We start from the raw sequence: 27,141 nt of genomic DNA, 5'->3' as shown, positions 1-27,141 counted from the left end.
TCGCAGCCAAAAAAGAAAAACTATGCTATTTTATATCCATTTCACGGGCTTATTAGCATGTTAGATGTGCATATCTCTGCTGCGCTGATTGGAGGCAGACGTATAATATTTATTGCGCTTCTTGGCAATGTTTTTTTTACTCAACTATCACTAATCGTATGCACAGCAATGATTGGCTGTCGTTTATGAGAAATAAGCTTTTTTGTTATGCTAAACGGGATTTTGTTTAAAAAGGTAAATACATCAGCATTAAAACAAGTGTTCCGACCGAAAACATTTTATGAATTGGATTTGCTAAAATGTCTCTCCATAGACCCGATCTTTTGAACGTGCTTTACATTCATTCGTAGTCCTTATCACTGGGTGTTTCTACCTGCAAAAGAGATGTGCACGGGTTACTATGGGTAGTATCATTGTAATAATAAAGTCCCATGTCGCGGCATTGTTTGCTCGTTTTGATCTATTTTTATTTTAAAAAGTATTTATATAGTAAAATTAGACTGTATTTGGATTGTTCTACATCACAGAAAAGAATTAATTATTATTTTCCAGAATATCACTTCAAGCTTTTGACTTTTTGCTATTTTAATCATGTAAGGGGATAGAGATCACTTGTATATTTTGAAATGGTAAAATACATAAATCTGTTATCTTTTGCATAGTGCATTGAGCACTCACAGTTCGAAAAGAGACATTGACCGTAAATATTTACCCATGTAGTTTAACAGAACAAATGAGATACGTTTCATATGTTTTTTCTTGCACTTGTTGCCGATACGCTGTTAAGAAAGTGTACTTTTTTTTTTTTTCTTTACGTTCTACAACTACTGCCAACTCGTTTTTAATGTATATAAGAGCTGACTATAAACATTAATTATTCCCGATGACCTAGACATTTTAGGAGATACAAGTATTTTTGTATGTCGTGTAACATGAAGAATATTTTGAAATTGAAGCAATGCCTAAGCTCTTCCAAGCAACAACAAAGGAGAATACGATGTTTATTTAAAAAAAAATTATTGTCGTGAAGACTGTATTATTTTTTTTTTGCAGCAAACATGCGAAATTGTTATTTGTTTTTTCTTTTTTTAGCACAGCGACCATGTGTGTGTGGGTATTTTTGCGCGGCCATCCAATCTAGGGCACTGTGATCCGTGGAATATCTTTTTCCATGGATCAAACTATTTTTTTTTCCCCCTGATAGTCTTGCAAAGGATTTAAGGTTTGGGGCAAGCAGAACGTGAAATGACTACAATATGGGAAAAAATGGATGGTGTCACGACTTGGAAATAATTTTCTTTTTTGTGTCAAATCAGGGTTTACACATCCCTGATTTTTTTTTTCATCCAAAAATGGGAATTGTTTTATGAAAAAAAAAAAAAATGTGTGTGTGATTGATCACCAATCGATTTTTATAAGTATTTTTATTGACTTTGAGGGTGGGGAATTATGATTATTATTATAAAGAGTAGAGATAAAAAGGGAGATTATATGGGCAAGGCAACATCAAGTTGTAATGCCTGGATTAGATTATTGTGGAGGGGTAATTTAAACTTCGGCCTTTTCACGAAGAGAAGCTTCCTTCTCATGAACAGAACCTTCTTGAATGTCATCCAAGTTCTCGATTTGACCACCAACCATAGTACCAACGGCAAGACCAATTTGAAGGTTGTCAACAGTCTCAACAGTGACGTCAGGAACAGTGAAAGAGACAATGTATGAAAGAAGAAGACCAACAACGTTAAGAACAACAGTGATAATAAGTTGAGTCATGTAAGAAACCTTGTTAGATTCAAGTTGGTTAGCAACAGCGTTAGAGGCATTTTGGACAGCCTTATAGAAACCACCATATCTGGCAGCACGTTCAGTATCGTTGGTCATTGTACCGAGCAACCAATAAATGAAACCTTGATAGACAGCATCAATTAAACCAAAGAGAGCATATTCAACAACCAAACCGGGGTATCTCTTGTCAAAAACGTCAATTTCAGTTTCAGGGCTCTTAGACTCACGAGTAAAAGTCTTTTGGATAACAAAGGCACCAGCCCAAAGAGCAACAATAATGATAAGAGTGATAGTGTTACCATAAATGGCACGTTTCTTACGAGAACCAAGCTTGGCATAATCCATGAACCAACCGAAGCAACCAGCACCAACAATTTGGAACAACCAATATAACAAGTTGTTAAGAGCACGAGCACGGATACTCATGAAGTAAGGTGAGTTATAGATATTGAATTGATAAGTATAGAACCAGTTGGAACCAATGAAGAGAGGAACCAACACAAGCATCTTCCAGTCCTTGAAAAGCTTCAAGACTTCAATAGCTTCACGCTTCCAGTTAGAGAACTTGTGGAGGGAAACTTGAGTACCGTCAGAACGAATAACCTTGTTAGCAGGAAGAAGAGCAAGAGTCAATAAGGCACCGAAACCCATAATGACAATGAAAGCAATATAAGTGGAGATCTTGACTTCAGCCTTGGTACCAGAGTTCCATTCGTTACCGAGAGGAATAGCAGCACCGAGGGTAGCACCCCTATTAATTACACGATTAATTACTCCGTTTTGGATACGTATCACAAATTTATACTTACAAATTGAAAATCATCCAGAAAAGAGAGAAAGCTTTACCCTTATCTTGTTCACCAGGATAGGACATCATGATACCAGCTTGGGCGGTCCATAAGAAACCAGCACCAATACCAAGAATGGCACCAGCAGCAATGGTGAAAGCACCAGACTTAGAGAGGAAAGAACCAACATAGAGAGCGTAGGTAAGAGCAGCAGGAATAAGAATACGGTGACCGAAAATATTGTAACTATTATGCAATAGAAATTAAAATTAGTTTATGTTGGCATGACATGCAAATTTTTTTTTTACTGTTCTTACACAGGGGCACCAATCAATGAACAAATTGTGAAAGTGATAGACAAGGCGGTACCTCCATCGGTGGCAGATTTGGTGTCGGCTTGACCAGCGGCACCGAGACCACTGAGGGCGTTGAACATACCAGGACAACAGAAACAGATCATACCGACAATGAAGATCTGGAAAACTGGGCTATTATAGCGAAAGAGACCCATTGTTGATAAATTTAAATGAAGATGTAAGGATTTGTATTAAGGAAAAGAAGAAAAGTATGAATGAAAAGATTGGTAAGGAAAAAAAAAAGATAACAGTTGGGAAAAACAATAGCTCGTATATATAGGAAAAAATTTAAAAAAAAAGGGTTTTCCAAATAATAACTTCGAAAAGGGTAAGGTTGCACCATTAGAGGATCAGGTTATCCAGGGTCTATATGGTTAGTAAGACAGAGGTCGAGTATTGGTACCCAATGTTTCTCAGTTGTACCACAATTTTAATCTGGAAGCAAGTACAAATGAATTTTTTTTTTCCCAAAGGTAGGATCTCGCCCAGTGTTGTGGAGTACAATAGCATGATTACGTTAGGGTTCACCACGTACAACCACGAATTAAAAAAAGAACTTGCTCCTACGAAGAGGGTCCCTTGTTTGATTGATTATCCTATCGGTACTTGCCATACCCTGACATTATTATTTTTGTGCTCTAATTTTGCCTATCTCATAACTTTATTACATTATCTATGGCTTCATAAACTTGGAATCTTGGAATACAAAAAAAAACATTAGAAAAAGGTTTATATAATAACAGAAGAGTAATGCTTATTTTGGTATTCGTGTAATCTCTCTCTTTTTTTTTTCTCAGCTTGTTTTCTAAACAGACAAATTATTATACTTGCTCAACACGCGGCAAGGTAGAAACGAGATCATGCGACATATTACTCTTCTGATCTTGTGTTTCCTCTTCCTTTTTTACTCAACCCTGCTGAACCCTGAAAGTGCCATTGTGATTAATATTGACCCTCTTGCTGACTTTTTTTTTTCTCTTATGGATCAGAAAAGTCGCTGACCTAATTTCTATCTCAATCTAAAAAGAGACAATGATTTTAAAGATACTTTTGTTGTTCGATTATTTTTTTATAAACTCTATTTATTTTTATTCTAAATGCATAATATGTGTGTGTGTATAGATCCTCCTCTTTTTTTATGATCTCTTTTCAGAGGCCTTGTACTTGATAAAGGCAACCAAATTCATTAATGCTTCATCGCATCTATTTCTTAAATCGAAATTCTTTCGTCGATCCGTGGCTTTAACCTTTAAATAAAAAAAAACACATTTAGTTGGAACCAATCAAAACAAAGGTCAAGATCAATTTTTTTTTATATCTTACCATGGCTCTGAATGCTGGTAAAATTTGCTTCAATTGGTTATTGAATTTACCCTGAACATAAACAGGTGCATCATAATCAAAGTTACAATCGCTATAGACATCGAATACCAAGTTTAAGGCTTCAACAGCGACTTCCGGTCCAGTCTTTTGAGAGCCGATGTTACCTAATACCTCCATGATAAAAATACCAATAGCCTATAATAAAGTTGTTTAGCACAAACACAATTTATTTTTAGGAAAAAGCTGAGAAATCGTGTAACACGTTACCTTATTAGTGTTAATATCACCTTGTCTAACAGCAATAGGTCCTAAACACCCAACAATCTTCACTTGCATAGATTCGTTTGCTGTGGCTCTGTAGGCTCCACACAATGCAGGTACATGGTTGGGCTCCAAAGGCTACAGGCAAAAAAAAAAAAAAAAAAAAAAAAAAGAAAAAGAAAAAGAAAAAGAAAGAAAGCTGTGTGTGAATATTTCATTATATAATAAAGTACCCTTCTTTTAATATAACTTACGATGTTGTTACCGAGACCACGACCAAGAGACCAAAGACAACTAATAATGGCCTCAATAATGGCGTCACGATCCTCGGAAGCGGGGGCGTTACCAATGGCGATGGCGGTTTGGAACAACCAACCCCAGGTTTTCTTTGCGTCGGCGATATGTTCTCTGAACCAAAATTTAGAGGGAACTTCATTCATGGCCAATAAGAAATTGTTGAGACATTCCAAAGCACGTTGATGGGTAAGGGTCAGACCTTGTGTCACACCAGGTGCTAAAGCAGCATTTTCAGGGAAGGACACACTGGTCGGTGTTGCAAGCTGAAGTAATCGAGGGAAAATTCTTTGTGTAAAGTTGCTGAGGACTGGGTTGGATCGAACCACAGCTTCATCCACGGCGGCAGAAGTGTTATCTCCGAGGCTTTCGGCTTCACGAAGATATTCATCCACATTGTCCGCATTCAAGTTCTCAGTCATGTCTTCAGCATCTTGATCTTCTTCCATATCCTCACCAGCATCCTCAAAACCATCTTCTAATTTCATTAAAGTTAGTCAGGGTCTAAACAATCGTATCATGTATGATAAGAACACCACCTTCCACAAAGCGTGAGATCAAAAAAATGATGCTGTGTTATGCTTATCATACAATATTCTATATTACCTTCAGTATCGTCTTGCAAGCAAATATCAGCTAATAATTCCAATGATAATTGTAAAGTTGTTAAACGCTCTTCAACAGATTGAATATAGATCTAAAGCAATATAAGTATCGACATTCATTGTTTTATAAAAAAGGGTAAATACTTTACATCTCCCTTTGTGAGTGGTTGTTGAGGTTTAGGTGTCATGTCGGCGGAGTCTTCCTTGGTTACATTCTAAGAAAACAAATAAATCAGTAATCCATTCCATGACTTAACGTAAAACACGCAGCTTTATTCGAAAAAAGAGAGCGCCCGCCCCCCTTATCTGCGATCTCTGTCTTATCGAATGTCCCTTGGTACTTACACCACTTTCAATTGTTTGCTTCACTTGTTCAGAGGCATCTTGAATATCAAAATCCAAAGAGGAGATCAAAATAGGCAGAACAGTCTTATTGAGTTCACCAAGAGCGTCACGCTCATCGTCCCATGATCCAGACAAATGAACAACCTCTCTCACATTCATTAAAATAGCTATATAAGGGAATACAATCAGTGACCTTACAATCTTGTATAACCCATTATTATATCATACATACCACAAGCCAATACACGTACAAGAAGTTTGTCAGCACCATCGAATTTGGTGAGGATGTTGAGAAGCATTTGGATATATTCGGGATGACTTTGGAATTCAATGTAAATATCCTTGTTATCATCAGTTAATGTAGTCAAACATTGACCTGTTTTGAATTTCATTAGTAACCTTGACTTTTATATTTGAATTTAAATCAGCTTTTTTTTACCAGCAGCAACGACGACACGGGTAGGGCATTGATCAGCAGCCGACAAAAATGAAATCAAAAATGTAACAATATTGAGACGGTTGATAGCTTTGATGTACTTGTCAGATGCTTCACTATACACATAATTTTTAAGTACACAATTACATTATATTAACCACCAGCCCACTCACCATAAACTCCAAATGATGTAAATAAAATTCTCGGCAACATCCCAAATAGCAGATCTTTTATCTTGATCCACAGTATCGACAAAGGGTGTATCTTTGAGAACAGAGTCAATGACTTGAGAAATCTACAAACAGAAAAATGCGCTTAATATTTTTTTAAAAAAAAAATGACAGGGCCCGATTAGGACAACCGTGATCTTACTTGAGGAAGCATAACACTTAAAGGAGTTAAAATATCCTTTGAAAAGTACTCTCTACAGACTTCGGGATCAACGGAACACATGTTTCTATCAAAACTGTTAAACTCTTTTTCTTTGCATTCCAAATAATGGTTTTACCTCAAGGTACCCAATGCCTCCTCAACAACCTCATGAACATCGTCACTCAATAACTTGATCAAAAGACCTACTACACCTTTAGGCAACAACAACTTGAGATTGTCGTGGTTTGCTAAAATTAAGTTGGAAACACAGGCAGCAGCCCAACCTCTCTCAGTGGCATCGGGAGAAGATAACTATCATACTCATGTCAAAAAAAGCAAGTTACAAAAAAAAAGGGGGGGGGCAGGGTGAGCTTTACCTTTTGGACTACAGGAAGCACTTCATCAGGTTGAAGTACAATTTGTTGATCAACACCCTCAATGACACCAGCTTCGGGTTTTTTGCCGAGAACATTGGGGCGAGGCTTATAGGTTTTTCTGACTTGTTTACCCATGGTTTAGATTGTAGATCTAGAAAGTTAAAAAAATTAGACTTTTTTTTTTTTTTTTTTTTTTTCTTCTAAAAAATGTGTCAAAGTGACTGTCAACAATCGATTTGCATTTGTACCTTTTGCCAGGCAACATTTTTTTTTTTTTTTTTTTTTTTGTATGAACTTTTGCCGGGCAACATGAAGACGCGAAAGCTTTTCATTTTGGACTTGTAGTTAACGAATGATCTGGTATTCTATTTATTTCCCATAACACCTGGCGTATCTTTATGAGCATATCCTTTTTTAATTTGTAACAAGAGGACAATTTTCCAATTTCATTGCTGTTTGTATGCATAAGTAAGGCACAAAGTTATTTAAACTCATGCACAATCATGTTATCAGTAGAAATCCATAACAAACATTAAAACGTAAATAAAATTCTCCTCAACTCATGATAAAGTTACATTAGCCCTTTTCTTCTTCTTTTTAAGTAACAAACATTTATGGTGGCTTTCGAGTATTTACCCATTGAAATATGGGAACTTATATTTTTTTATGCCGAAGAATATATTAGAATGGGTCGAGTGATGTTTGTTAATAAACATTGGTATAACTTGTATTTGTCTATCGTCTATAAGGCACTCTCCATCTGTTTGGGTAGTGTTCGTTCTAAATACCATAGTATTTTAAACTCTCCATTTCGTCCAGGGCAGTGGACTGCCTCCATCACTTTTCTATCCTTCAAGTCAGAGAGGAAGTACACCAATATCCAGTTTTTCAAGGCAGAGACGGAGCACATCACTAATGTTACCCAGAGCAATCTTTATCGCTTAATGATGTGTACGCCCCATGTTGAAGAGGTCAAATTCGATTTTATTGAAACCCTCGATGAGGGAGATTGGGCGTTTTTTTACAAAGTGCTAAAAACGGCGGATGTCTGGAAATTACGCTATTTGCAAGATGATTGGGACTCGTGTCGTGTATATCCACATATAAACCTTCCTGTAGTGTATTCCATTTATCTAAAATGTGCACAGCATCTGCAACGTTCACTTGCCTCGATACGCCTGATTGAAAAATATATCCCGATGGATATGGGTGTCAGCATTTTACATGATTTTGTCGCATTGTCCTATTTATATATACCTCGAGGTTTTTTAAAACATGTAAACGATTTGGACATCATACTTCAGCACAGTCCTCAGTTGGAAGAACTTGATGTAAATTTTTCAAACACTAGATTCGATTCTGATCATCCCAACGGCAGAGCAATATTAAATGGAGTGTATCCCAGTATAAAAGTACTTACTTTGCATGACTATGTGTTTCAGACAGATAATCAAGTATGCATATTTCATAACAATTTTACTGGACTTCGAAAACTACAAATTACATGTGCTCAAAACAAACTCTGTCTGAAGCCGGAAACAGCTGAGAACTTTTTTATAATGCTCGCATCACTTTTAAATTTTCACATTCGCTTTAGCGGAAATGCCATTGACATATCGGACTTTATAAACGAAAGTTGTCGACAAGAAATACACGCGTTTGTCCACGGTAAGAGTTATGTAAATGAAGATACCATCACCATCTGCAAAACAAAACTTATTCTTAAGACAATGGTGAAATATGAATTTCATCCCGACTATTCTACTGCAAGACATATTCTGTCACGCTTGGGCCCGTATGTGCAGCAATTTGAGCTTGTGTATTTAGAAAAAGAAATCATTCAGGATATTTTAGAGGCACTTTTTAGTACCCAACACAGAAACATAAACGCTCTTGTATTCCATGGACTCAAATTCAAGAAGTTTACCAAGGCTAATTTATTTTATACAAGTTACATCCCAAGCATAACGTTTCATGACTGTAAATTTTCTCGACAATCCCTCCAAGTACTATCAACTCGCTTTACAAAGTTAGACACCGTTCATTTCAAAGGCTGTCGTTTTGATAAATATTTTGATTATCCTTGGGTCAATATTATTATGCCATTGACTGATATCCACACTCTCTGTATATCGTATCATGTTCCATTTAGTGCCACGGCTAGAGAAAATATGAATGAATTAAGATGGCACAATGATGGTTATGAGATGATAGAAAATCCACGCACTTTTCCTTTGGTTTCAATCACATTGACAGAAGAAGGTATTACAAGATATTATTATACAAGAGACGAAGAAAATCCCGTGGTCGTGGAGACATCAGAAACACAATTTCATTTACTCGCAAAAATGGTCCCGACTAGAGCCTTTTTTAAAGTCATAAAGATCTCCGTTAAATCGATCCAGATACTTTCGTTAAAATTAAGCAGTGACCGATCAAAAGATATTCAAATGATTTTTTGACATCCAAAAATCCTTCAACGCTGTATTTGAATAATGTAATTATATACCACTCATTAATAAATTAAATGTAAGCTCATCTAGACATGAAACGCAGAAGTGATGGTGTTTTTATGTTTTTTTCTCTCGAATGCCTGTCTTTATAAATTATCACGCAACCGGGGGTTGCCTTTTTTTTGGCAAACATTTAAAAATGTTCATAAGTTTGTATGAGTATAACTAAAGGTATTTAATTGAACTACTAAAAAACTGTTAAAAACTTTTTTAAAGGTTCGAAAATCATATTAATATATCTTTTGATCATTATTTAATTCTAATGTAAGTTTTCGGATCGATTTAACTTCGATATTTATAATTACAACAAGGGCCGTCTTCGAGGTCTCTTCTACGAGCAGTAGGCTGACGGGGTGGTATTACTCATACAACTTGAAGAGATTGTAATTATTTTTCTTTGTGAAACGTTCTATAGTCCGGTCTAACTTACTGAACATGATTTTTATGTCGAACTTTTTTTTTTATGTAACTATATCTTTAAAACAAACTAATCATTTGTCTGAGATAATTAAAAACAGTTAGTTTCCAGTTACCGACTTTCAGAAAACGGAAGCCATTTGTTTATATTGCATATTAAAAAAAACCAGCGGCGTAACGATTCTTGTATTTATGCACGATCAGGTTATCGGTAAAAATCCCAAACAAACATTAAACGTAAACAAATGCCTCGCCGATTCATTATAAAGTTACATTAGCCCTTCTTTTTATCCTTTTCTTTTCAATTAACCAACATCTATGGCTGCTTTCGCGTATTTACCCCGTGAAATATGGGATATCATTTTTTTATATGCTGGAGATCATGTTAAAAAACGTCGAATGATGTCTGTCAATAGGCATTGGTATACTATGCATTTGTCTGTCGTTTTCAAGGCACCATCCATTAGTTTGGGCTGTAAGCGCTCTAAATACAATAGTATTATGAACTCTCCTTTTTTTCCAGGGCAATGGACTACCTCAGTCAATCTTTCATCTTTCGAAGCAGAGACGGAGCACAACAATGATGTTACCCAAAGCAATCTTTATCGCTTCATGATGTATACTCCCAATGTTGAAGAAGTCAAATTCGATTTTATTGAAAAAATTAAGGAGAAAGACTGGGCGTATTTTTATAAAGTGCTAAAAACGGCAAATGTTTGGAAATTACACCGTTTGCAGGATGATTGGGATTTGTTTAATGTAAATAAACGAATTGACGTTACTGCAGTGTATTCCATTTATCTAAAATGTGCCCAGCATCTGAAACGTTCACTTGTCTCAACGCGCTTGATTGAAAAATATATGCCAACGAATTTTGGTGTCAGCTTTTTACATGAACTTGTCGCATTATCATCTTTGCATATCACTCGAGGTTTTTTGAAGAATGTAAACGATTTGGATATCATACTTCAATACAGTCCTCAACTGGAAGAGCTCAATGTCGATTTTTCAAACACAAGATTCGATTCTGATCATCCCAGCGACAGACCAATATTGAATGAAGTGTATCCCAATATGAAAGTACTTACTTTTCATGACTACGTGTTTCAGACAGATAATCAAGTATGTATATTCCATAACAACTTTACTGGACTTCGAAAACTACAAATTACATGTGCTCAAAATAAACTCAATCTAAAACCGGAAACAACTGAGGATTTTTTTATAATGCTCGCATCACTTTCAACTTATCACATACGCTTCAATAAATATGCCATTGTCATATCGGATTTTATTAATGAAAACTGCCGACAAGACATGCATGCGTTTGTCCATGATAAGAGTGGTGAAGATAGAAATGCTATAATTATCAGTAAAACAGAACGTATTCCCGAGGCAATGGTAAAATATGACTATTCCACTGCAATACATATTCTGTCACGCTTGGGCCCGCATGTGCAGAAAATTCAGCTTGTTTGTTTAGAAAATGGTTATACAGAACATCTTTTGGAGCGTCTTTTTAGTACCCAATGCATAACCATTAATGCTATTGTATGCCAAGGACTCGATTTGCATCGGCTTACCGAAGCGGATTTATTGTATACAAGCTACATCCAAAGTTTAACATTTTATGACTGCGAATTCTCTGAAAAATTTCTCAAAGTGTTATCTGCTGGCTTTACACAGTTGGACACGGTCCATTTTAAAAGCTGCTACTTCAAATATTCTTGGATAAATGTTACCATGCCATCGACGGATATTCATACTCTCTGTATATCATATAACCTTCCATTCTGTGTCACTTTTGTAGATAATTTGAATGAATTAAGATGGCGCAATCTTAACAATGGTATGATGGAAAACCCACACACTTTTCCTCTGGTTTCAATCACATTGACAGATGAAGGCATTACAAGATACTATTATACTAGAGGCGAAGACAAACCCGTGGCCGTGGAAACATCAGAAACACAATTTCAATTGCTCGCAGAAATGGTCCCGGAAAAAGACTTTTTTAAAATTATAAATATCTCCGTTAGGTCGATCCAAAAGCTTTCGTTAAAATTAAACAGCAACCGATCAAACGATATTGAAATGATATTCTAACATCCAAATAGCCTTAATTAAACACCATGAATTATATTAAATGTGTGAAAAACTAGACGTGAAACACACAAGTGAACTTGTTTTTAAGTTTTTATCTCTCGAATGCCTGTGTTCATCAATTATCACACAACGGGGGGGAGGGTTAACTTTTTCTGTGGAAAACATTAAATAATTTTTATGCGTACATATGAGTATAACAAAGATGTTTAATTTAATTACTAAAATACTGTTAAAAGCTTTTTTAAAGGTTTAAAAACCATTACAATATCGCTTGATGGATCATTATTCAATTTTAAGGTAAGTTCTCGGATCGATTTGACGTGGATAATTACAATTGCAGTAATATCAATAAAACCGCGTAAATCTCTTCTTGCGATCTGATTAAAATGTTTTTCTGTTGTTTCCACAATCTCGGGTATCCTTTCACCTCTTGTATAATAGTATCTTGTAACACCTTCATCTGTCAATGTGATTGAAACGAAAGCAAGTATCGGTGGATCCCGAATTTCGGGAGGAACGTATCGAAGGAGGTAATATTGGGGTGTAGTACATGTTACCGAGAGTTGTTGAATATCTGTGTTTGGCAGGATTATATTTTTCCACCAATTTTCAAAAGATTCATGGGATTCAGAATGTTCAAAATTAACGATCTTTAAATTTGTAAAGTTCAATGATAACTCTTTCAAAGCATATGTGGAAAGTTCACAAAAACGAAACACTATAGTTTGGATGCCACTTGTGAAGAGTAAATCAGCCTTGGAAAATTGCCCGAACGCGAGACTATAGAAAACAATAGTGTGCAGGTTTTTGTGCTTGTTACTGAAAATAACTTCCAGATAGTATTGAATATTTTTATCATCCACATTATTGAGTTTGATTAGCTGTATATCCGGACCCAATCTTGGCAAAACATGCGTAGCAACAGCACGATCATCTGTAAAATAATAATTTATCATCCCATCGGGAAAGTCTTCTGATTTTTGGATATCGACCGCATCAGTATTCTTTTTATGATTATATACGGAAGCGTGCGTTTCTTGTGGACTGTTGTTATTGATGAAATCAAACCTGCCAATAAAAGTTCCACGAAGCCCAAAATTGTAATCCAAAAGTGACAAAAGCATTTTGAAAAACTTCTTTGCTGTTTCTGGTTTTAGTGTGAGCTCATTTTGAATGCCTTCAATGTGTAGTTTTTTAAGGCCTGTGAAATTTGTATAGAATATGCATGCTTGCTGGTCTGTTTGAAAGACAAAGGAATAAAAACTAAGCTTCTTTATACTCGGATACTCTCTAGTCAGGATTATTTCACCGTTGTCATGATCTGAAATGAAGCTTGTCTTTTTAAAATCCACCTCGAGCTCCTCCAGCATGGGGACGTGTTGAAGCAAAAGATCCAGGTCGTATACGCTTTCAAGAAAACCCTTAGTGATATTTAAGGATTGCAACGCGGTTAATACATTTAAAAAACTGAGATCCATATTCGTTGGCATCATTTGCTTCATTAAACGGAGAGAATTAATTGAATGCTTCAAATATTGCGCACATTTCAAGTAAGTCGAATAAATCAATGTCCTGTCGGCCGTGTTACCATTCAAAGATTTTAATTTCCAATCATCTGGTAAGCAATGCAATTTCCAGGCGTTTGCAGTTTTGAGCACTTTATAAAAATACTCCCAGCCTTGCGCTTTAACTTTTTTAATCTTGTCGAATTTGACTTCCTTAACGTGGGGCGTATGCATCATTAAACGATAAAGCTTGCTTTGGGTGCATTCTGGCTCTGCGCTAAAAGATCGAAAAGTAATGGACGTTGTGTACTGCCCTGGATGAAACGGGGATTCCGTGATATCATAAAATTCGAAGGGTTCAGAGTCCAAATCAATGACGGGGGCAGTGTAGACGAGTGATAAATATATATTGTACCAATTCCTATTTACAGCCATCCTTTGACTCTTATTTATATGTTCTCCAGCATAAGACAAAATAATTTCCAAGACTTCATTAGGTAAAGATTTGAAAGTACCCATTTAGATGTTTTGTAATTAAAAGAAAAGATTAAAATAACTTTACAACGATTTGACGAGTAGCTTATAAAATAAAGTGTTTGTTTGGTTTTTGAGGTGCCACTGATCACAGCCGTGCATAAATACATGAATATAGTTTTGCTAAGCCCGTTTACCAATTTGCATTATAAGGAGAATCAAATTTTGAGTTTACAGACAAATTACATCCACTCATCTGGAAGTGCGAGTTATTGAAACGCTGCCCCTATCATACTCTATTTTGATCAAGTTAGTTTATTGGTGATTTATTGATACTCTTCAAAATATGAAATCAAAACTTATAATAATAATCTGTAGCTGTAATAGATCCAAAGACTGATGTATGATAATATGATGTTTATTTTAAACCGAAAAATAAAAGATTTGTTTCTATTAGTTTCCCAAAAAAACATTGGTACTCATAGATCAGATATTACAAGAAGGTGGAAATCCAGAACAGGTCCCAAAAATCAGTGTGAACATGAGAGACGAAACATTAAACAAAGCTTGACTACCAAGCTAGACCCAAAATGTTTTAAAAATGACTCGTTTTATCACCTTTGAAAAAAAGGACCACCCATTACCCCGATAAAGAGTACTTTTCTTTGAACCCAAACCCCAAACTCCCAAAGCATGAACGAATCCCATAAGGACTTTCATCTTTTTTAGGGGCGGCACGCTGTGTAGGTGCAAGGGTACATCACAGTCGTTTAAGAAGGTGGAGTTGGAATCAGTGTACAGCACACACATTAGTATCATAATTGAGATTTCAGATATAACAGGCAGTGCTACGTACCCGCACAATCGAATCATTACTAAAGGGGTTCACAATGAGAGGTAAACAGACAAAAACACTCACAGCCGTTTTTTATACAAAATTATTTCTATAACTACGATACAAACCACTTTGACTGTAGATCCTTTGCTTTAGCCTATTTTTTGTAAGAAACAAAATCAAAAACGAATGGATAAGTGATTGATTTACGGGAGCGTTATGGTTGGAACCTTTTGTTAAAATAATAAGGTACCAAAGACGTTTTTGCATATTCCGCTCATTATTTTAAAATTCAAGTCCTGTGCCCGATCATCTTCTCAAATTAATGTAAATGATGATACCACCCAAACATTTAACGAATCGCTGATATTGCATGAGTTGATTATTTGGCTCCCCCCTCAACATGACTTATTGAATGGTAAGGGGTATTTCCCATAAAAGATAATTGCTCTGCGTGGTTATACACACATTTAGCATGTCCAAAATATAAAACTGTTTTCTAGCCTCCCGCTAAAAATAGAAGCCGTTTGTTTATATTAAATAAATACAACAAATAGTCTGACGTAGTGGTGCTTGTATAAATTAACACGGCGCAAAGTTCTTTAGAATCATGCATAATAATGTTATTAGTATAAATCCAAAACAGACGTTAAAACGTAAATACACGACTCGCCAACTTATCAGCATTTTTTCGTTTTCTTTTTGAACACAGTAACAAACATTTATGGGTGCTTCGAAAAAAGAAGTTATGCAGGTTACATCCAAAGTATAACAACGTTAATTGGCTGTGAATTCTTTAAGTGATCTTTTCAAGTGCTATAAGCTCGCTTTAAAAAGCTGGATACGATCCAGTTTGCAGTCTGTCGTTTTGATAAATATTTTGATTATCCTTGGGTCAGTGTTATTATGACCTTAACTGATATCTACACTCTCTGTATATCGTATCACCTTACATTTAGTGGCACTGCTAAAGAAAATATGAATGAATTAAGATGACACAATGATGGTTATGAGATGATAGAAATCGACGCACTTTTCTTTTAGTTTCAATCACATTGAAAGGAGAGGGTTTTACAAGATATTATTATACGAGAGACGAAGAAAATCCCGTGGTCGTCGAGACATCAGAAACACAATTTCAATTACTCGCAAAAATCGTCCCGACTAGAGCCTTTTTTAAAGTCATAAAGATCTCCGTTAAATCGATCCAGATACTTTCGTTAAAATTAAGCAGTGACTGATCAAAAGATATTCAAATGATATTTTGACATCCAAAAAGCCTTCAACGCTGTATTTGAATAATGCAATTAAATACCACTTATTATTATATTAAATGTAAGCAAAGCTAGGCATGAAACGCACAAGTGAACATGATTTAACTTTTTTTTTTCTCAAATGGCTGTGTTCATCAATTATCACACAACGGGGGGGGGGTTAACTTTTTCTTTAGAAAACATTGAATACTTTTCATACGTATAGATATAAGTACTAAAACAAAAGATGTTTAATTCAATTATCAAAATACTGTTAAAATCTTTTTTAAAGGTTCGAAAACCATTATAATATCGTTTGATGGATCATTATTCAATTCTAACGTAAGTTTTCGGATAGATTTAACGTGAATATTTACAATTTTAGCGTAAGCATCAAAACGTAACGTCGCTTTTGCGACTAGTTCAAAATGTGTTCCTGTTGTTTCCACAATTTCTGGTATCCCTTCATCTCTTGTATAATAGTATCTTGTAACACCTTCATCTGTCAATGTGATTGAAATTAAAGGAAGTATCCGTGGATCCCATCTTTCGGGATAAATGTTGTAAATCATGTCATGTATGGATACACCACATGATACCGAGAGTTGTTGAATATCAGTATTTGGCAAGATTATATTATTCCAGCTATGATCGAAAGTTTCATCGGAATCGGTACCTTTAAAACTAACTACCTTTAAATTTGTAAAGTGCAATGATAACACTTTCATAGCATATATGGAAAATCTGCAGTAATGAAACAATATAGTTTGGATGCCACTTGTAAAGACAAAGTTATCCTGGGTAAGATACCTGAACGTGAGCTTATTGAAAACAATAGTGTGTAGGTTTTTGTGCTGGTAACTGAAAATAACCTCCAGATAGTATTGAATATTTTCATCCTCCACACGTTCGAATCGGATTCGCTGTATATCCGGACCCAATCTTAACAAAAAATGCGTAGCAACAGCACGATCCTCTGTAAAATCATAATTTATCACCCCATCTGGGAAGTCTTTCGATTTTTGGATACCGACCGCGTCGGTCATATGGCCATGATTATGTATGGAAGCGTGCGTCTCTTGTGGACTGTTGTCGTTGATGAAATCAAACTTGCCCATAAAAGTTCCACGAAGCACAAAATAGTAATCCGAAAGTCTCAAAAGCATTGTGAAAAACTTCTTTGCCGTTTCTGGTTTTATTGTGAGCTCGTTTTGAATGCCTCCAATGCTTAGATTTTGAAGGCCTGTGAAATTAGTGTAAAATATGCATGCTTGCTGATCTGTTTGGAAGACAAAGGAACGGAAATCAAGTGTCTTTATACTCGGATACTCTCTAGTCAGGATTATTCCACCGTTGTCATGATCTGAACTGAAGCTTGTCTCTTCGAAACTCACCGTGAGTTCTTCCAGAAGAGGGACGAGTTGAAGCAGCATATCCAAATCATATACGTTTTTAAGCAAACATCCAGTGATTTCCAAAGATCTCAATGCGGTAAACATATTTAAATAACTGGGCAACATTTTCGTTGGCATTTTTGTACCAATCAAGTATAGAGAACTAACCGAATTCTTTAGATGCTGCGCACATTTTAAATAAATCGAGTAGCATAATGTCTCGCCTAGATAGTATGAATCCCAATCGTCTGGCAAGCAACGTAATTTCCAGGTGTTTGCCATTTTGAGTACATTATAAAAATATTCCCAGCCTTGCGCTTTCACATCGTTGATTGTACTAAATTTGACTTCTTTAACGTAGGGTGTATGCATCATTAAGCGATAGAGTTTGCTTTGGGTAATATCTGTGGTGTATCCTGCCTCTGCTTTCAAAGATCGAAAAGTAATGGACGTTATGTATTTCCCTGGACGAAACGGGGAGTCCGTAATGCCATAAAATTTGGAGGGTTTAGAGTCCAAATCGATGATGGGGGCAGTGTAAACGAGCGATAAATATATATTGTACCAATTCCTATTTACAGCCATCCGTTGGCTCTTCTTTACATGGTCTTCAGCATAAGACAGAATATTTTCCAAGATTTCATGAGGTAAAGATTTGAAAGTACCCATTTAGATGTTTTGTAATTAAAAGAAAAAGTGTTTGTTTGGTTTTTGAGGAGCCACTGATCACAGTCGTGCATAAATACATGCATATAGTTTTGCTAAGCCCGTTTACCAATTTGCATTATAAGGAGAATCAAATTTTGAGTTTACAGACAGATTACATCCACTCATCTGGAAGTGCGAGTTATTGAAACGCTGCCCCTATCATACTCTATTTTGATCAAGTTAGTTTATTGGTGATTTATTGATACTCTTCAAAATATGAAATCAAAACTTATAATAATAATCTGTAGCTGTAATAGATCCAAAGACTGATGTATGATAATAGGATGTTTATTTTAAACCGAGAATAAAAGATTTGTTTCTATTAGTTTCCCAAAGAACATTGGTACTCATAGAACAGCTGCTACAAGAAGGTGGGAATTCAGAACAGATCCCAAAAATCAGTGTGAACATGAGAGACGAAACATTAAACCAAGCTTGACTACCAAGCTGGACCCAAAGTGTTTTAAAAATGACTCGTTTTATCATCTTTGAAAAAAAAAAAAAGGACCACGTATTACCCTGAGAAAAAGCACTTTTCTTTAAATCCAAACCCCAAACTCCCAAACCATGAACGAATCCCATGAGGACTTTCGCCTTTTTTAGGGGCGGAGGAATTAAGTTCCACGCCACATTGTGCTTTGAGAAGGTGGGAGTGAAATCAGGGTACAGTACACACATCAGTATTATACTTGAGATTTCAGATACAACAGACAGTGGTATGGATTCGCACAATCGAGTCATTATTAAAGCGACATACAATGAGGGGTAAACGAACAAAAACGCCCACATCTGTTTTTTATACAAAATTATTTTTATGACAGCGGCACAACCCACTTTGACTGTAGATCCTATTTTTTAGTAAGAAGCAAATAAAACAGGAACGAATGTGTGATTGCTTTACGGAAGTTTAATGGTTGGAACCTTTTGTTAAAATGAAAAGGTGCCGAAGAAGTTTTTGCATACTCCGCTTATTATTTTAAAAGTCAAGTCTGGTGCTCGCTCATCTTCTCGAATTAATGTATTTAGTGATACCAGTCAAGCATTCAAATAATTATGGTTCCACAAGACTAGTTTATTTGACTCTCCTCCCCCCCCCCCAAAAAAAAAGAAAAACGGCTCTTTGAATGGTAAAGATGGTAGCTTTGTGTGGCGGTGTAACAAACATACACATATCGCTGTCACTTGATTCAGGGATACTAGCCAATGACATAACAGTTTCAATGTTTCTATGGTTACAGCACCGTATCCCAATACGTAATATTACCTCAGCTATCAAAGCCCAAATGAGATCTCCAATGCCCGTTTTTATTGCCGATGTATACCACCTTGCCGTTTTTTTAAAGTCGATAAAAAGAAACTGTTTTTTTTTTTATTCCAATAAATAACAAAAGAAATAGATCCACAACTAAATTTATTGTTCTTCCTCTTCGTATCTGACACCCATACTTTCTTTTGGTTTTAAACCCATTTTACGCATTCTGTCTGCTTCCACACGTTCTCTGTTGACTCTTACGAGTTCCTTGATTTGATCCTGGGATAATTGTAATGTAGGTTGACGGGATGCTACTGCTCTTGCTGCTTGACGATGTTGCATTCTATAGGTAAAATGATGAATACTTCTAGTTCGTCCCCCCCTTTTTTTTTTTTGAGATAGATGAGAGTTTTACCTTAATTTTTCTTCATCGTTTCTAAAATCAAAAGCTTCACCCGAGATCATGGGTTTTTCGCCCATTCTTAATGCTTCTTGACGTCTTTCCCATTTATGAAGACTATAAAACCTACAGGTACGAAAAATAATTGAGTCAAACCCTTCCACGCGTGTATTCATTATTTTTTTTTTTAGGGGAAGTACTTTTCATGAGGCATGGTAGCGGTATTGTAATCCTCCATGAAATCCGAAAACATTTCTTTTCGTTTAATATTACTAAGGATTTCTACATTGGCATTCTTGACTTCGATTAACCAAGCTTGGAATTCCTGTAAAAGAATTTGGTTTTCAGCATCTTTTCCTTTCAAGCTAACCCCTTTTTTTTTATTTTATTTTACGAACTTACTGCTTCCTTTGAAAAGATACTAAAATAGAGTTAGAAAAAAAAAAAAAAAAATTAAAAAAAAATTTATGCAAAAAATTCACACTATTCAAAAACTTTTACTCTGCATCATGAATAATTCCATATTTTCCCCATTGATCGCCTACGGCTGATAATTTACTTGATTTCTTGGACTTTTTCTATTCTCTCTTTGTTAGTTTACAGCAGAGATGGACAAATCATGTCGGTTACCTTGGATTTCTTGTGCTTTTTTTCCTTCTTATGCTTCTTATGCTCTCTTCGCTTTCTTCTGTCGTCTTCAGAACTAGAGGATGAGGAAGAGGATGGGGATCGTCGACGGCTTTTATGGCTTTGAGAAGAACTCCTTGAGCGACGTCGACTTTTCGTATGCGATCTTTCTCTACTTACCGATCGAGATGCATGACGTCTTTTACGTGTTGGCGAAGGTGATCTTTTAGAGGATCGACGAGGTGAAGGTGAACGTCTTCTTGAGGACCGATGAGGCGAAGGTGAGCGTCTTCTGGAAGAACGATGAGGTGAAGGTGAGCGTCTTCTGGAAGAACGATGAGGTGAAGGTGAACGTCTTGTTCGATGTGGAGAAGAAGAAGCCATAATGTACAGAATTAAAAAAAAAAAAAAAAAAAAAAAAAAGAAAGGTTCAACTTTATAGTGCTCCAAATGGAGTGACTGCTTTCATCCAAATTGGCGGTCATTTTGATTTGTTTCCGATTAAGAAAAAAAAAAAAAAGATTGTCAACTCTATCTTTACCTTTCTTTCTCTTTTTTTTCTTAATTCTCGTGGTACAACAATGTTGACAAAAAAACATGCGTTGGACGATGACTTTGAGTCACCTCGAAATGTAGTGACGGAAAGTAATGTGGACTATTTATCGTACAAGTTTGACGAAATGGACCTAGCGGCTTCTTGGCGTGTGTTAACCAAACAAAAGTTAAATATTGTCAATGGTATTCGACTCGAGAATGCTTCATGGAGAACTTGGGCTAAACAACGCAACAATTTAAAAACAGTCAGTCCAGATACATTAAATTGGTAAATATAAAACAAGCGAACCAAAAAAAAAAAAAAAAATATATGAACCTTCCCCCCAATCGATAGATCTTAATCAGACTCGATAAATGAATAGGCTTAAAGATAGTGACGTTACTTGGCTTTATGGACCGTTACATACTGTGATTAAAGAGATTGGAGATACCGACCGATACGCTAAACCTAAAGTATCTACAACAGAAGATACACTTGGATTGATGATGAACCAAGCACCTGCACCCCCACTCTCGCCGTCACCACCACCCACATCATCGAAAAAGGAGGAAAAGAGACCAATGGAGAATAGTAAGCAAAGTAGACCTTCCGCTTCACCCCTTCAAGGACATCAAAAGCCATTAAAATCAGCTCTCAAGAAAGTGACCATGTCCGATATCTTGAAACGATCCGCATCCGAACTACAAATCAATAAGGAAGATAGCAGTAATATCTCGATATCTGAGGCCAATCAACAACTCGGTGCATTTTCTCCTGCTGTCATTGCCAGTCATCGTCAGCCCAAATTGAGATTTAATCAGTATGTGGAACAATGTGTGGCATTGGGTACAGATGAGACGAGTAAAAAAAAGGGTTCTCGTTTACGCATGGTCGATTTAAATGATGCGACAACAGATACCAATGAAGAGGACGATACTTCCGATAGCTATGAACCAGGTGATGAATCAGATGCTGGTAGTATCATGATACATAGGAAACCCAACAAAGTGCGGTCTTCTATCAAGAAGATTGAACCCGCCTTGTTAAAGACAAATTCCCGTTCAGATCCAGATTTATCCTCGTCCGATGACGATGAGGATGAAATGATCATTCCCACCATCTCCAGTAGTCATAAAAAACATAGGTCCAACAATACGAATTATCAGCAGCATCATGGTGACTGGGATGCTGAAAGTGCCGAATCCGATGCGCTTTTAAATCACATTATCAGTGTGTCCAAAGGCAAACAACCTGTGAGAAACAGAGGCGATCAACAAGATATAATAGCAGGAGATGACACACCGATACAATGGGAAGAGCAGATTACAGAGCACCATGTACCGGGAAAGTCTGATTACGAATATGAATTTGATGACGATGATTGGGATACTAGTAGTGAACATGTAGAAGATGTGCCATTTACTGCCATATCGGAAGATCGATATGCATCACCTTCTCCGCCACCACCTGTTGCTGCTGTACCTCATATCTATCAAAAGGCTGCGGCTGTTGTGAATGAACCTGTGCCACATGTGAGACCTACCACAGAGAGAAGTTTGAGTAACACAAGTGCAACCGAAGAATTACAACAAGATAATCGAAACAATTCTCTCTTTAGTCATATCGCTCATTGGGCATCTTCTCATCTTTGGCCTCCTTCCGAAGAAAAATAGATAAAACAACCTCTTGATACATTACCCGATTTTTTTTTTCATATGTGAATACACATAGTTTACTCCTACAAAAAAATATACATATATATACAATCTCTTTACTGCATAAACATATAAACAACACATTTCCTTATTTGGCACATAAAAATAACAATTAATATTTTTTTAAAATCTCTCTTTCATTAATCTTTTTTTTTTTTTTTTTCATCTTTTTTCTCTTTGTGTGTGTGTGTGCCATGGCATTTTTCAGGAGCAAGAAAAAGAACTCACTTGAACCAAAACCATATGGCAAATGTAAAAAAAAAAAAAAAAAAATAGTTCACACTAAAAACAAAAAGCTCCCACTAACCGTTTTTTTTTTTTCTAGTATCCACACTCTCTTCAAGCCCACCTTTAAATAGTAAAAGTATCAAGGATAAACCTTCCAATGCCGAAATAGATCGATTGTTTGAACAAACTGCCGTAATTTATGCAATCATCAATTCATATAAACTTTACCATCTTTAACCTTCCCCATCTTTTTTTTTTTTGTATAGTCTCGCTTGAGTATAAGTACCAACGATGCTAGTGTACGAGACTTGACACCCGAAAAAAAATGGTTTATCCTCTGTAACGAAAGTGCATTGACATCTATGGGAACTGTGGTTGGAAATAAAAAGAACACGACCCATCGCATATCCATCACCACCAACAATAGCATGACAACTGCAAATACGACGCCCAATACAACGACAACAACAATCAATGATTCGCATATGATGGATTGTGATTATTTATTAACTCCTGCTTATTACATTAATTCTTTATTGAAAAGGGATGCCAAAGTCGACCTTCGATCTAAACTCGTATCTGATTTATCCGTACGGTTACGTACCATGCCTATTAAATGGGCTCAAGATTTTATTGAACAAAACGGCATTGATGCTCTCTTTCATGAACTAGCTTTTATCAATAAAGTCAACACCAGGTAAATTCCCCTTAACCTAAAAAAAAAAAAAAAAAAAAAAAAAAAAAAAAATTATTGTCTTTTAATACTTGTTTTAAATTAGAAATCAACGAGAATCCCAATTCGAATTAGAAATTATTAAATGTTTACGTCAAATTTTCAACAATTATGTAAAAAAAAAAAAAAAAAAAAAAAACATGTGTACCTGAAAAATAACCGTTTCACTAATAACTTCAACCCTTTTTGTAAAAAAAAAAAAAAATAGTACGGTATTCAACATGTGATGAACGAACCACAATATATTATCACCTTGACGCAATCTTTACTCTCACCTTCTCTCCCCACACAACGACTTGTATGTGATGCACTAACATTTATGTGCTACTTTGAACAACCCAAAGGTCACTCGATGGTCCTTCAAGGGATGGACGCTATCCAAGGGGCCAAAAGTGATTATCGACGATTTGATTCCTGGCTTAAAACTTTAGACGCCGTCCTCAGTGGACGAGGTAGGATGGGTTCCCTTGTTGGTGCCAGTAACGATGTACGCCAAATCGCCACCCACAGTAATCCCGATATTCCCATCACCGAGCATGCTTTAGCCAACCTCTTATTGATCCTAGCCCTTGTCGATCCCGAAACCATTCAAGACCGCGAAACGCGTATTCGACTACGCAATCAATTGTATGAAGGAGGATTAGCACAGATCTTTGAAAAGATGGGTTTATTTCATAACGAATTGATGAATTTAAAACTGGAAGAGTTTCGCGAATTACAAGACAATGATTCAATTGCACACATGGTGGTGGGGAATAGCACGGAACCTGTAGAGATGTTAGAAAAGATCTTGTCTTCCATTAATGGTACACGCGCCTACGATTATCTTTCCAATTTGTTACAACATTTGCTCTCTATTCAGTGTGATTCAGAGACTAAAAACAGGTACTATCAATTGGTCGAACATTTCATCTCGCAGATATCTTTAGATGGACAGGGCATCCTCAACAATTTCACAAATACGTATGGTCTCACCGTCCAAAATTTGATTTCCAAATTTGCTGACGAGGATGAACTGGAGTCTGCTCTACAAGAAGCGGATGAAGCCAGAGAAATGATGGAAGAAGCTCTACAGCGAGAAGCTGCATTACGTCTCCAAGTCGATCTAAAAGCAGGTATTTTCTTTTCTCTCTTTGTATACATTGTGTTTCTCTTATTGACATGGATGTGCATGTAGACGGTCTTGTAGGCCAATATCGCATTAAAAACGAATCGCTCGAACGTAGTTTACGTGTTGCTAATCAGACCAATGCGGTATTACAACAACGACTGGACGATATTGAACTAGATCATAAACGTACTCTCGAATCCATGGACAGTCAAATCAAACGACTTTTTGAAACTGTGAGTATTCTCGTCAAAACCAATCATACTGAACCTGTAAGTCTATACAAAGTACAAAAAAATAAGGGGGGGGGGAAGAAAAGTTTTTATTGATGTGTACATGTATTAGACCGAATCGTTTCAAACGATAAAATCCAAAATTAGTCAAAGTGTGAACCAAGCACATCATACCAGCACGCCATTATTTAGATCAAAAACAAATTCATCCATTACTGCATTAAAAAAAAATATACCCACTCTATCTTCCACACCCACCATCAAGAGAAAAGAATTACCTTCTTTGCCCATTCATACCAAAGGCTCTATTCCTCTCGGTAGCAACAAGATATCCGATTCACCTATTCATAGTATATTACCACTCATAACTACAGACGGAGCACCTCCACCACCACCACCTCCTCCTCCTCCTCCTCCACCACCTCCCATGAGTACAACTGGAGCTCCCCCTCCTCCTCCTCCTCCACCGCCACCTCCACCTCCTCCAGCAAGTTCAAACGGCGCACCACCGCCTCCACCTCCACCCCCACCTTTGAATACAAATGGAGCACCTCCACCGCCGCCACCTCCACCTCCAGCTATCAGCGCTACGGGAGCGCCTCCACCTCCACCTATGGGACTCTCTGTCCCACCGCCAGTTGTTGCATCTGTAACAAGTAGTGTGCAATGCAAACAAAAGCTAAAATTTGTGGAATGGGAAAAGATCAACCGACGTCAATTAAACAATACAGTATGGGAAGATTTGGGCGAAGAGAGTTCAGAGGAAGAAGACGACGGAGTATTTGACAAGCCATCGTTGGTAACCAAGCTTTCGCGTGCGGATGTATTCACCATGATCGAAAGTACGTTTGCACAGAAACCTGCGGTGGATTTGAGTAAACGTGCCAAACGTAAAATAGAAGTGATTGAGTTGTTGGATTCTCGTAAAGCGTATACGATGAGTATCTTTTTAACGAGTTTACCCAAGGAATTTGAGATTCGAGAATTTCCGACGTATTTAGAGACGATGGCTGAGTGTATCTTACAGGAACATGTGCTCGAGAATTTAATCAAGTTTGCTCCGGAGCCAGATGAGGTCAAGACGTTGAAAAAGTTTGAAGAGGAAAAACCGGAGAGTGTGAGTCAACTTTCGTTAGCGGATCAACTGGTGTTGCAAATGATGCATGTGCCGCAGTATAAACAAAGAGTCATGTGTTTGTTGTTTAAGATCACTTTTTGGGAAACCATTGATACGATTCAACTCAACTTGCAGCATATCTTGGATGCTTCGTCTCTTTTAAAAGGAGCCAAAATGTTTAAATTGGTCTTGAAACAAATCTTGGTCTTGGGGAATTATATGAATGGTAACACCAATCGGGGTGGCGCTTCCGGCTTTAAAATTGGCAGTATCAACAAGGTATGTATGTGTGTGTGTGTGTGTGTGTACATGTGTTACTCATCTAATTGTATGGATTAGTTGATTGATACCAAGAGCAAATCGACCACGTTAATGCATTTCTTGGTGGAAATGAATGAAACCAAATTTCCCAAGAATTTAAAGTTTATAGAAGAATTAAAGCATTGTCAAGAAGCATGCAAAGGTAAAAATAATAACATGACAACCAAAAGAGATTATTTGGATACAACTAACATGCCCAGCAAAAAATAAAAAGTCAACAAGCTGGAATTGATGAGTGATTTTGCCACGATTCGAAAAGATTTAAAGCAGTTTGATATTTTATCAGGCCATGATGTTTTCATTGAACACATGAAGTCATTTGGAAAGGAGGCCCAAGCAAAATTTGATGTGGTTGAACGTCTTTTGAAGGAAACCGAGTCCGTTTATGAACATGTGGTAGCATTGTATGGTGAGAATCAAAAGACGATGCAGCCCAGTGAATTCTTTCGCATCTTTTCCACCTTTACCACTACCTGGCAGGCAAGTTTATTATTATTATTTGAAATCGATTGCCATCATGTGAGCTAATATTATCATCCTATAGAAATGTTCTGTTGAAATCAAGGTTCTGAAACAGACAAAAGAACGTATTTCAGCACAGAAAAAGTATGAAGCGGAAAGAAGAATACAAGCACGTCAAGGAGGTGCTGCAAATAATAGTAATCAACTCAAAGGAAAAGGCATTGCCATGAACGATTGTAAGTTCTCCCAAAGTTGTATCTCTT

General features: G+C 36.6%; 10 protein-coding genes across 10 annotated transcripts; 4 read left to right on the top strand and 6 right to left on the bottom strand.

Moving 5' to 3' along the window:
- Positions 1-1,369: 1,369 nt before the first annotated feature.
- On the bottom strand, positions 1,370-3,191 carry EV154DRAFT_436523 (major facilitator superfamily domain-containing protein). Its single transcript, XM_051596823.1, has 3 exons — positions 2,891-3,191; positions 2,595-2,819; positions 1,370-2,536 (listed from the first exon to the last, which is right to left on the bottom strand). The coding sequence occupies exons 1-3, from the start codon at positions 3,082-3,084 to the stop codon at positions 1,549-1,551; spliced, it is 1,407 nt and encodes a 468-aa protein (XP_051461988.1). The 5' UTR covers positions 3,085-3,191; the 3' UTR covers positions 1,370-1,548.
- Positions 3,192-3,981: 790 nt separating this feature from the next.
- On the bottom strand, positions 3,982-7,094 carry EV154DRAFT_541963 (armadillo-type protein). The gene is made up of 13 exons (XM_051604497.1): positions 6,943-7,094; positions 6,702-6,877; positions 6,566-6,650; positions 6,367-6,488; positions 6,197-6,309; positions 5,990-6,133; positions 5,758-5,924; positions 5,562-5,627; positions 5,414-5,504; positions 4,768-5,282; positions 4,520-4,651; positions 4,253-4,447; positions 3,982-4,176 (listed from the first exon to the last, which is right to left on the bottom strand). The coding sequence occupies exons 1-13, from the start codon at positions 7,075-7,077 to the stop codon at positions 4,066-4,068; spliced, it is 2,052 nt and encodes a 683-aa protein (XP_051461987.1). The 5' UTR covers positions 7,078-7,094; the 3' UTR covers positions 3,982-4,065.
- Positions 7,095-8,436: 1,342 nt separating this feature from the next.
- EV154DRAFT_495344 (uncharacterized protein) lies at positions 8,437-9,450 on the top strand. Its single transcript, XM_051600025.1, has one exon. The coding sequence runs from the start codon at positions 8,502-8,504 to the stop codon at positions 9,402-9,404; it is 903 nt and encodes a 300-aa protein (XP_051461986.1). The 5' UTR covers positions 8,437-8,501; the 3' UTR covers positions 9,405-9,450.
- Positions 9,451-10,182: 732 nt separating this feature from the next.
- EV154DRAFT_495342 (uncharacterized protein) lies at positions 10,183-12,135 on the top strand. The gene has a single exon (XM_051600024.1). It carries the CDS (start codon positions 10,191-10,193, stop codon positions 11,976-11,978), a length of 1,788 nt encoding a protein of 595 aa, XP_051461985.1. The 5' UTR covers positions 10,183-10,190; the 3' UTR covers positions 11,979-12,135.
- Positions 12,136-12,196: 61 nt separating this feature from the next.
- On the bottom strand, positions 12,197-14,096 carry EV154DRAFT_599164 (uncharacterized protein; the record flags this gene model as incomplete). The annotated part of the gene is made up of 2 exons (XM_051607095.1): positions 14,075-14,096; positions 12,197-14,028 (listed from the first exon to the last, which is right to left on the bottom strand). The coding sequence occupies exon 2, from the start codon at positions 14,000-14,002 to the stop codon at positions 12,197-12,199; it is 1,806 nt and encodes a 601-aa protein (XP_051461984.1). The 5' UTR covers positions 14,003-14,028; positions 14,075-14,096.
- A 2,170-nt stretch (positions 14,097-16,266) lies between these two features.
- Positions 16,267-18,271, bottom strand: EV154DRAFT_8470 (uncharacterized protein). Its single transcript, XM_051607803.1, has one exon. The coding sequence runs from the start codon at positions 18,106-18,108 to the stop codon at positions 16,309-16,311; it is 1,800 nt and encodes a 599-aa protein (XP_051461983.1). The 5' UTR covers positions 18,109-18,271; the 3' UTR covers positions 16,267-16,308.
- Positions 18,116-19,079, bottom strand: EV154DRAFT_8480 (uncharacterized protein). Its single transcript, XM_051607804.1, has one exon. The coding sequence runs from the start codon at positions 18,934-18,936 to the stop codon at positions 18,436-18,438; it is 501 nt and encodes a 166-aa protein (XP_051461982.1). The 5' UTR covers positions 18,937-19,079; the 3' UTR covers positions 18,116-18,435.
- Positions 19,080-19,479: 400 nt separating this feature from the next.
- On the bottom strand, positions 19,480-20,812 carry EV154DRAFT_495338 (uncharacterized protein; the record flags this gene model as incomplete). The annotated part of the gene is made up of 6 exons (XM_051600023.1): positions 19,480-19,742; positions 19,815-19,925; positions 20,000-20,124; positions 20,202-20,220; positions 20,301-20,377; positions 20,430-20,812. Coding segments are annotated over 6 exons (899 nt in total), but the record flags the coding sequence as incomplete, so codon positions are not given.
- Positions 20,813-20,823: 11 nt separating this feature from the next.
- Positions 20,824-22,785, top strand: EV154DRAFT_457685 (uncharacterized protein). Its single transcript, XM_051597418.1, has 2 exons — positions 20,824-21,249; positions 21,344-22,785. The coding sequence occupies exons 1-2, from the start codon at positions 21,008-21,010 to the stop codon at positions 22,632-22,634; spliced, it is 1,533 nt and encodes a 510-aa protein (XP_051461980.1). The 5' UTR covers positions 20,824-21,007; the 3' UTR covers positions 22,635-22,785.
- Positions 22,786-23,151: 366 nt separating this feature from the next.
- Positions 23,152-27,082, top strand: EV154DRAFT_8379 (uncharacterized protein). The gene is made up of 8 exons (XM_051607798.1): positions 23,152-23,601; positions 23,684-23,750; positions 23,846-24,752; positions 24,815-25,017; positions 25,091-26,374; positions 26,435-26,558; positions 26,617-26,896; positions 26,961-27,082. The coding sequence occupies exons 1-7, from the start codon at positions 23,267-23,269 to the stop codon at positions 26,646-26,648; spliced, it is 2,952 nt and encodes a 983-aa protein (XP_051461979.1). The 5' UTR covers positions 23,152-23,266; the 3' UTR covers positions 26,649-26,896; positions 26,961-27,082.
- The last annotated feature ends 59 nt before the right edge of the window (positions 27,083-27,141 follow it).

The sequence above is a fragment of the Mucor mucedo genome (genome assembly GCF_025094135.1).
Source record: "Mucor mucedo strain NRRL 3635 chromosome Unknown EV154scaffold_10, whole genome shotgun sequence".
NCBI classification, from domain to species: Eukaryota; Fungi; Mucoromycota; class Mucoromycetes; order Mucorales; family Mucoraceae; genus Mucor; species Mucor mucedo.
The sequence above is the reverse complement of the archived record's forward strand: the minus strand, read 5'-3'. Positions and strand labels throughout refer to the sequence as shown.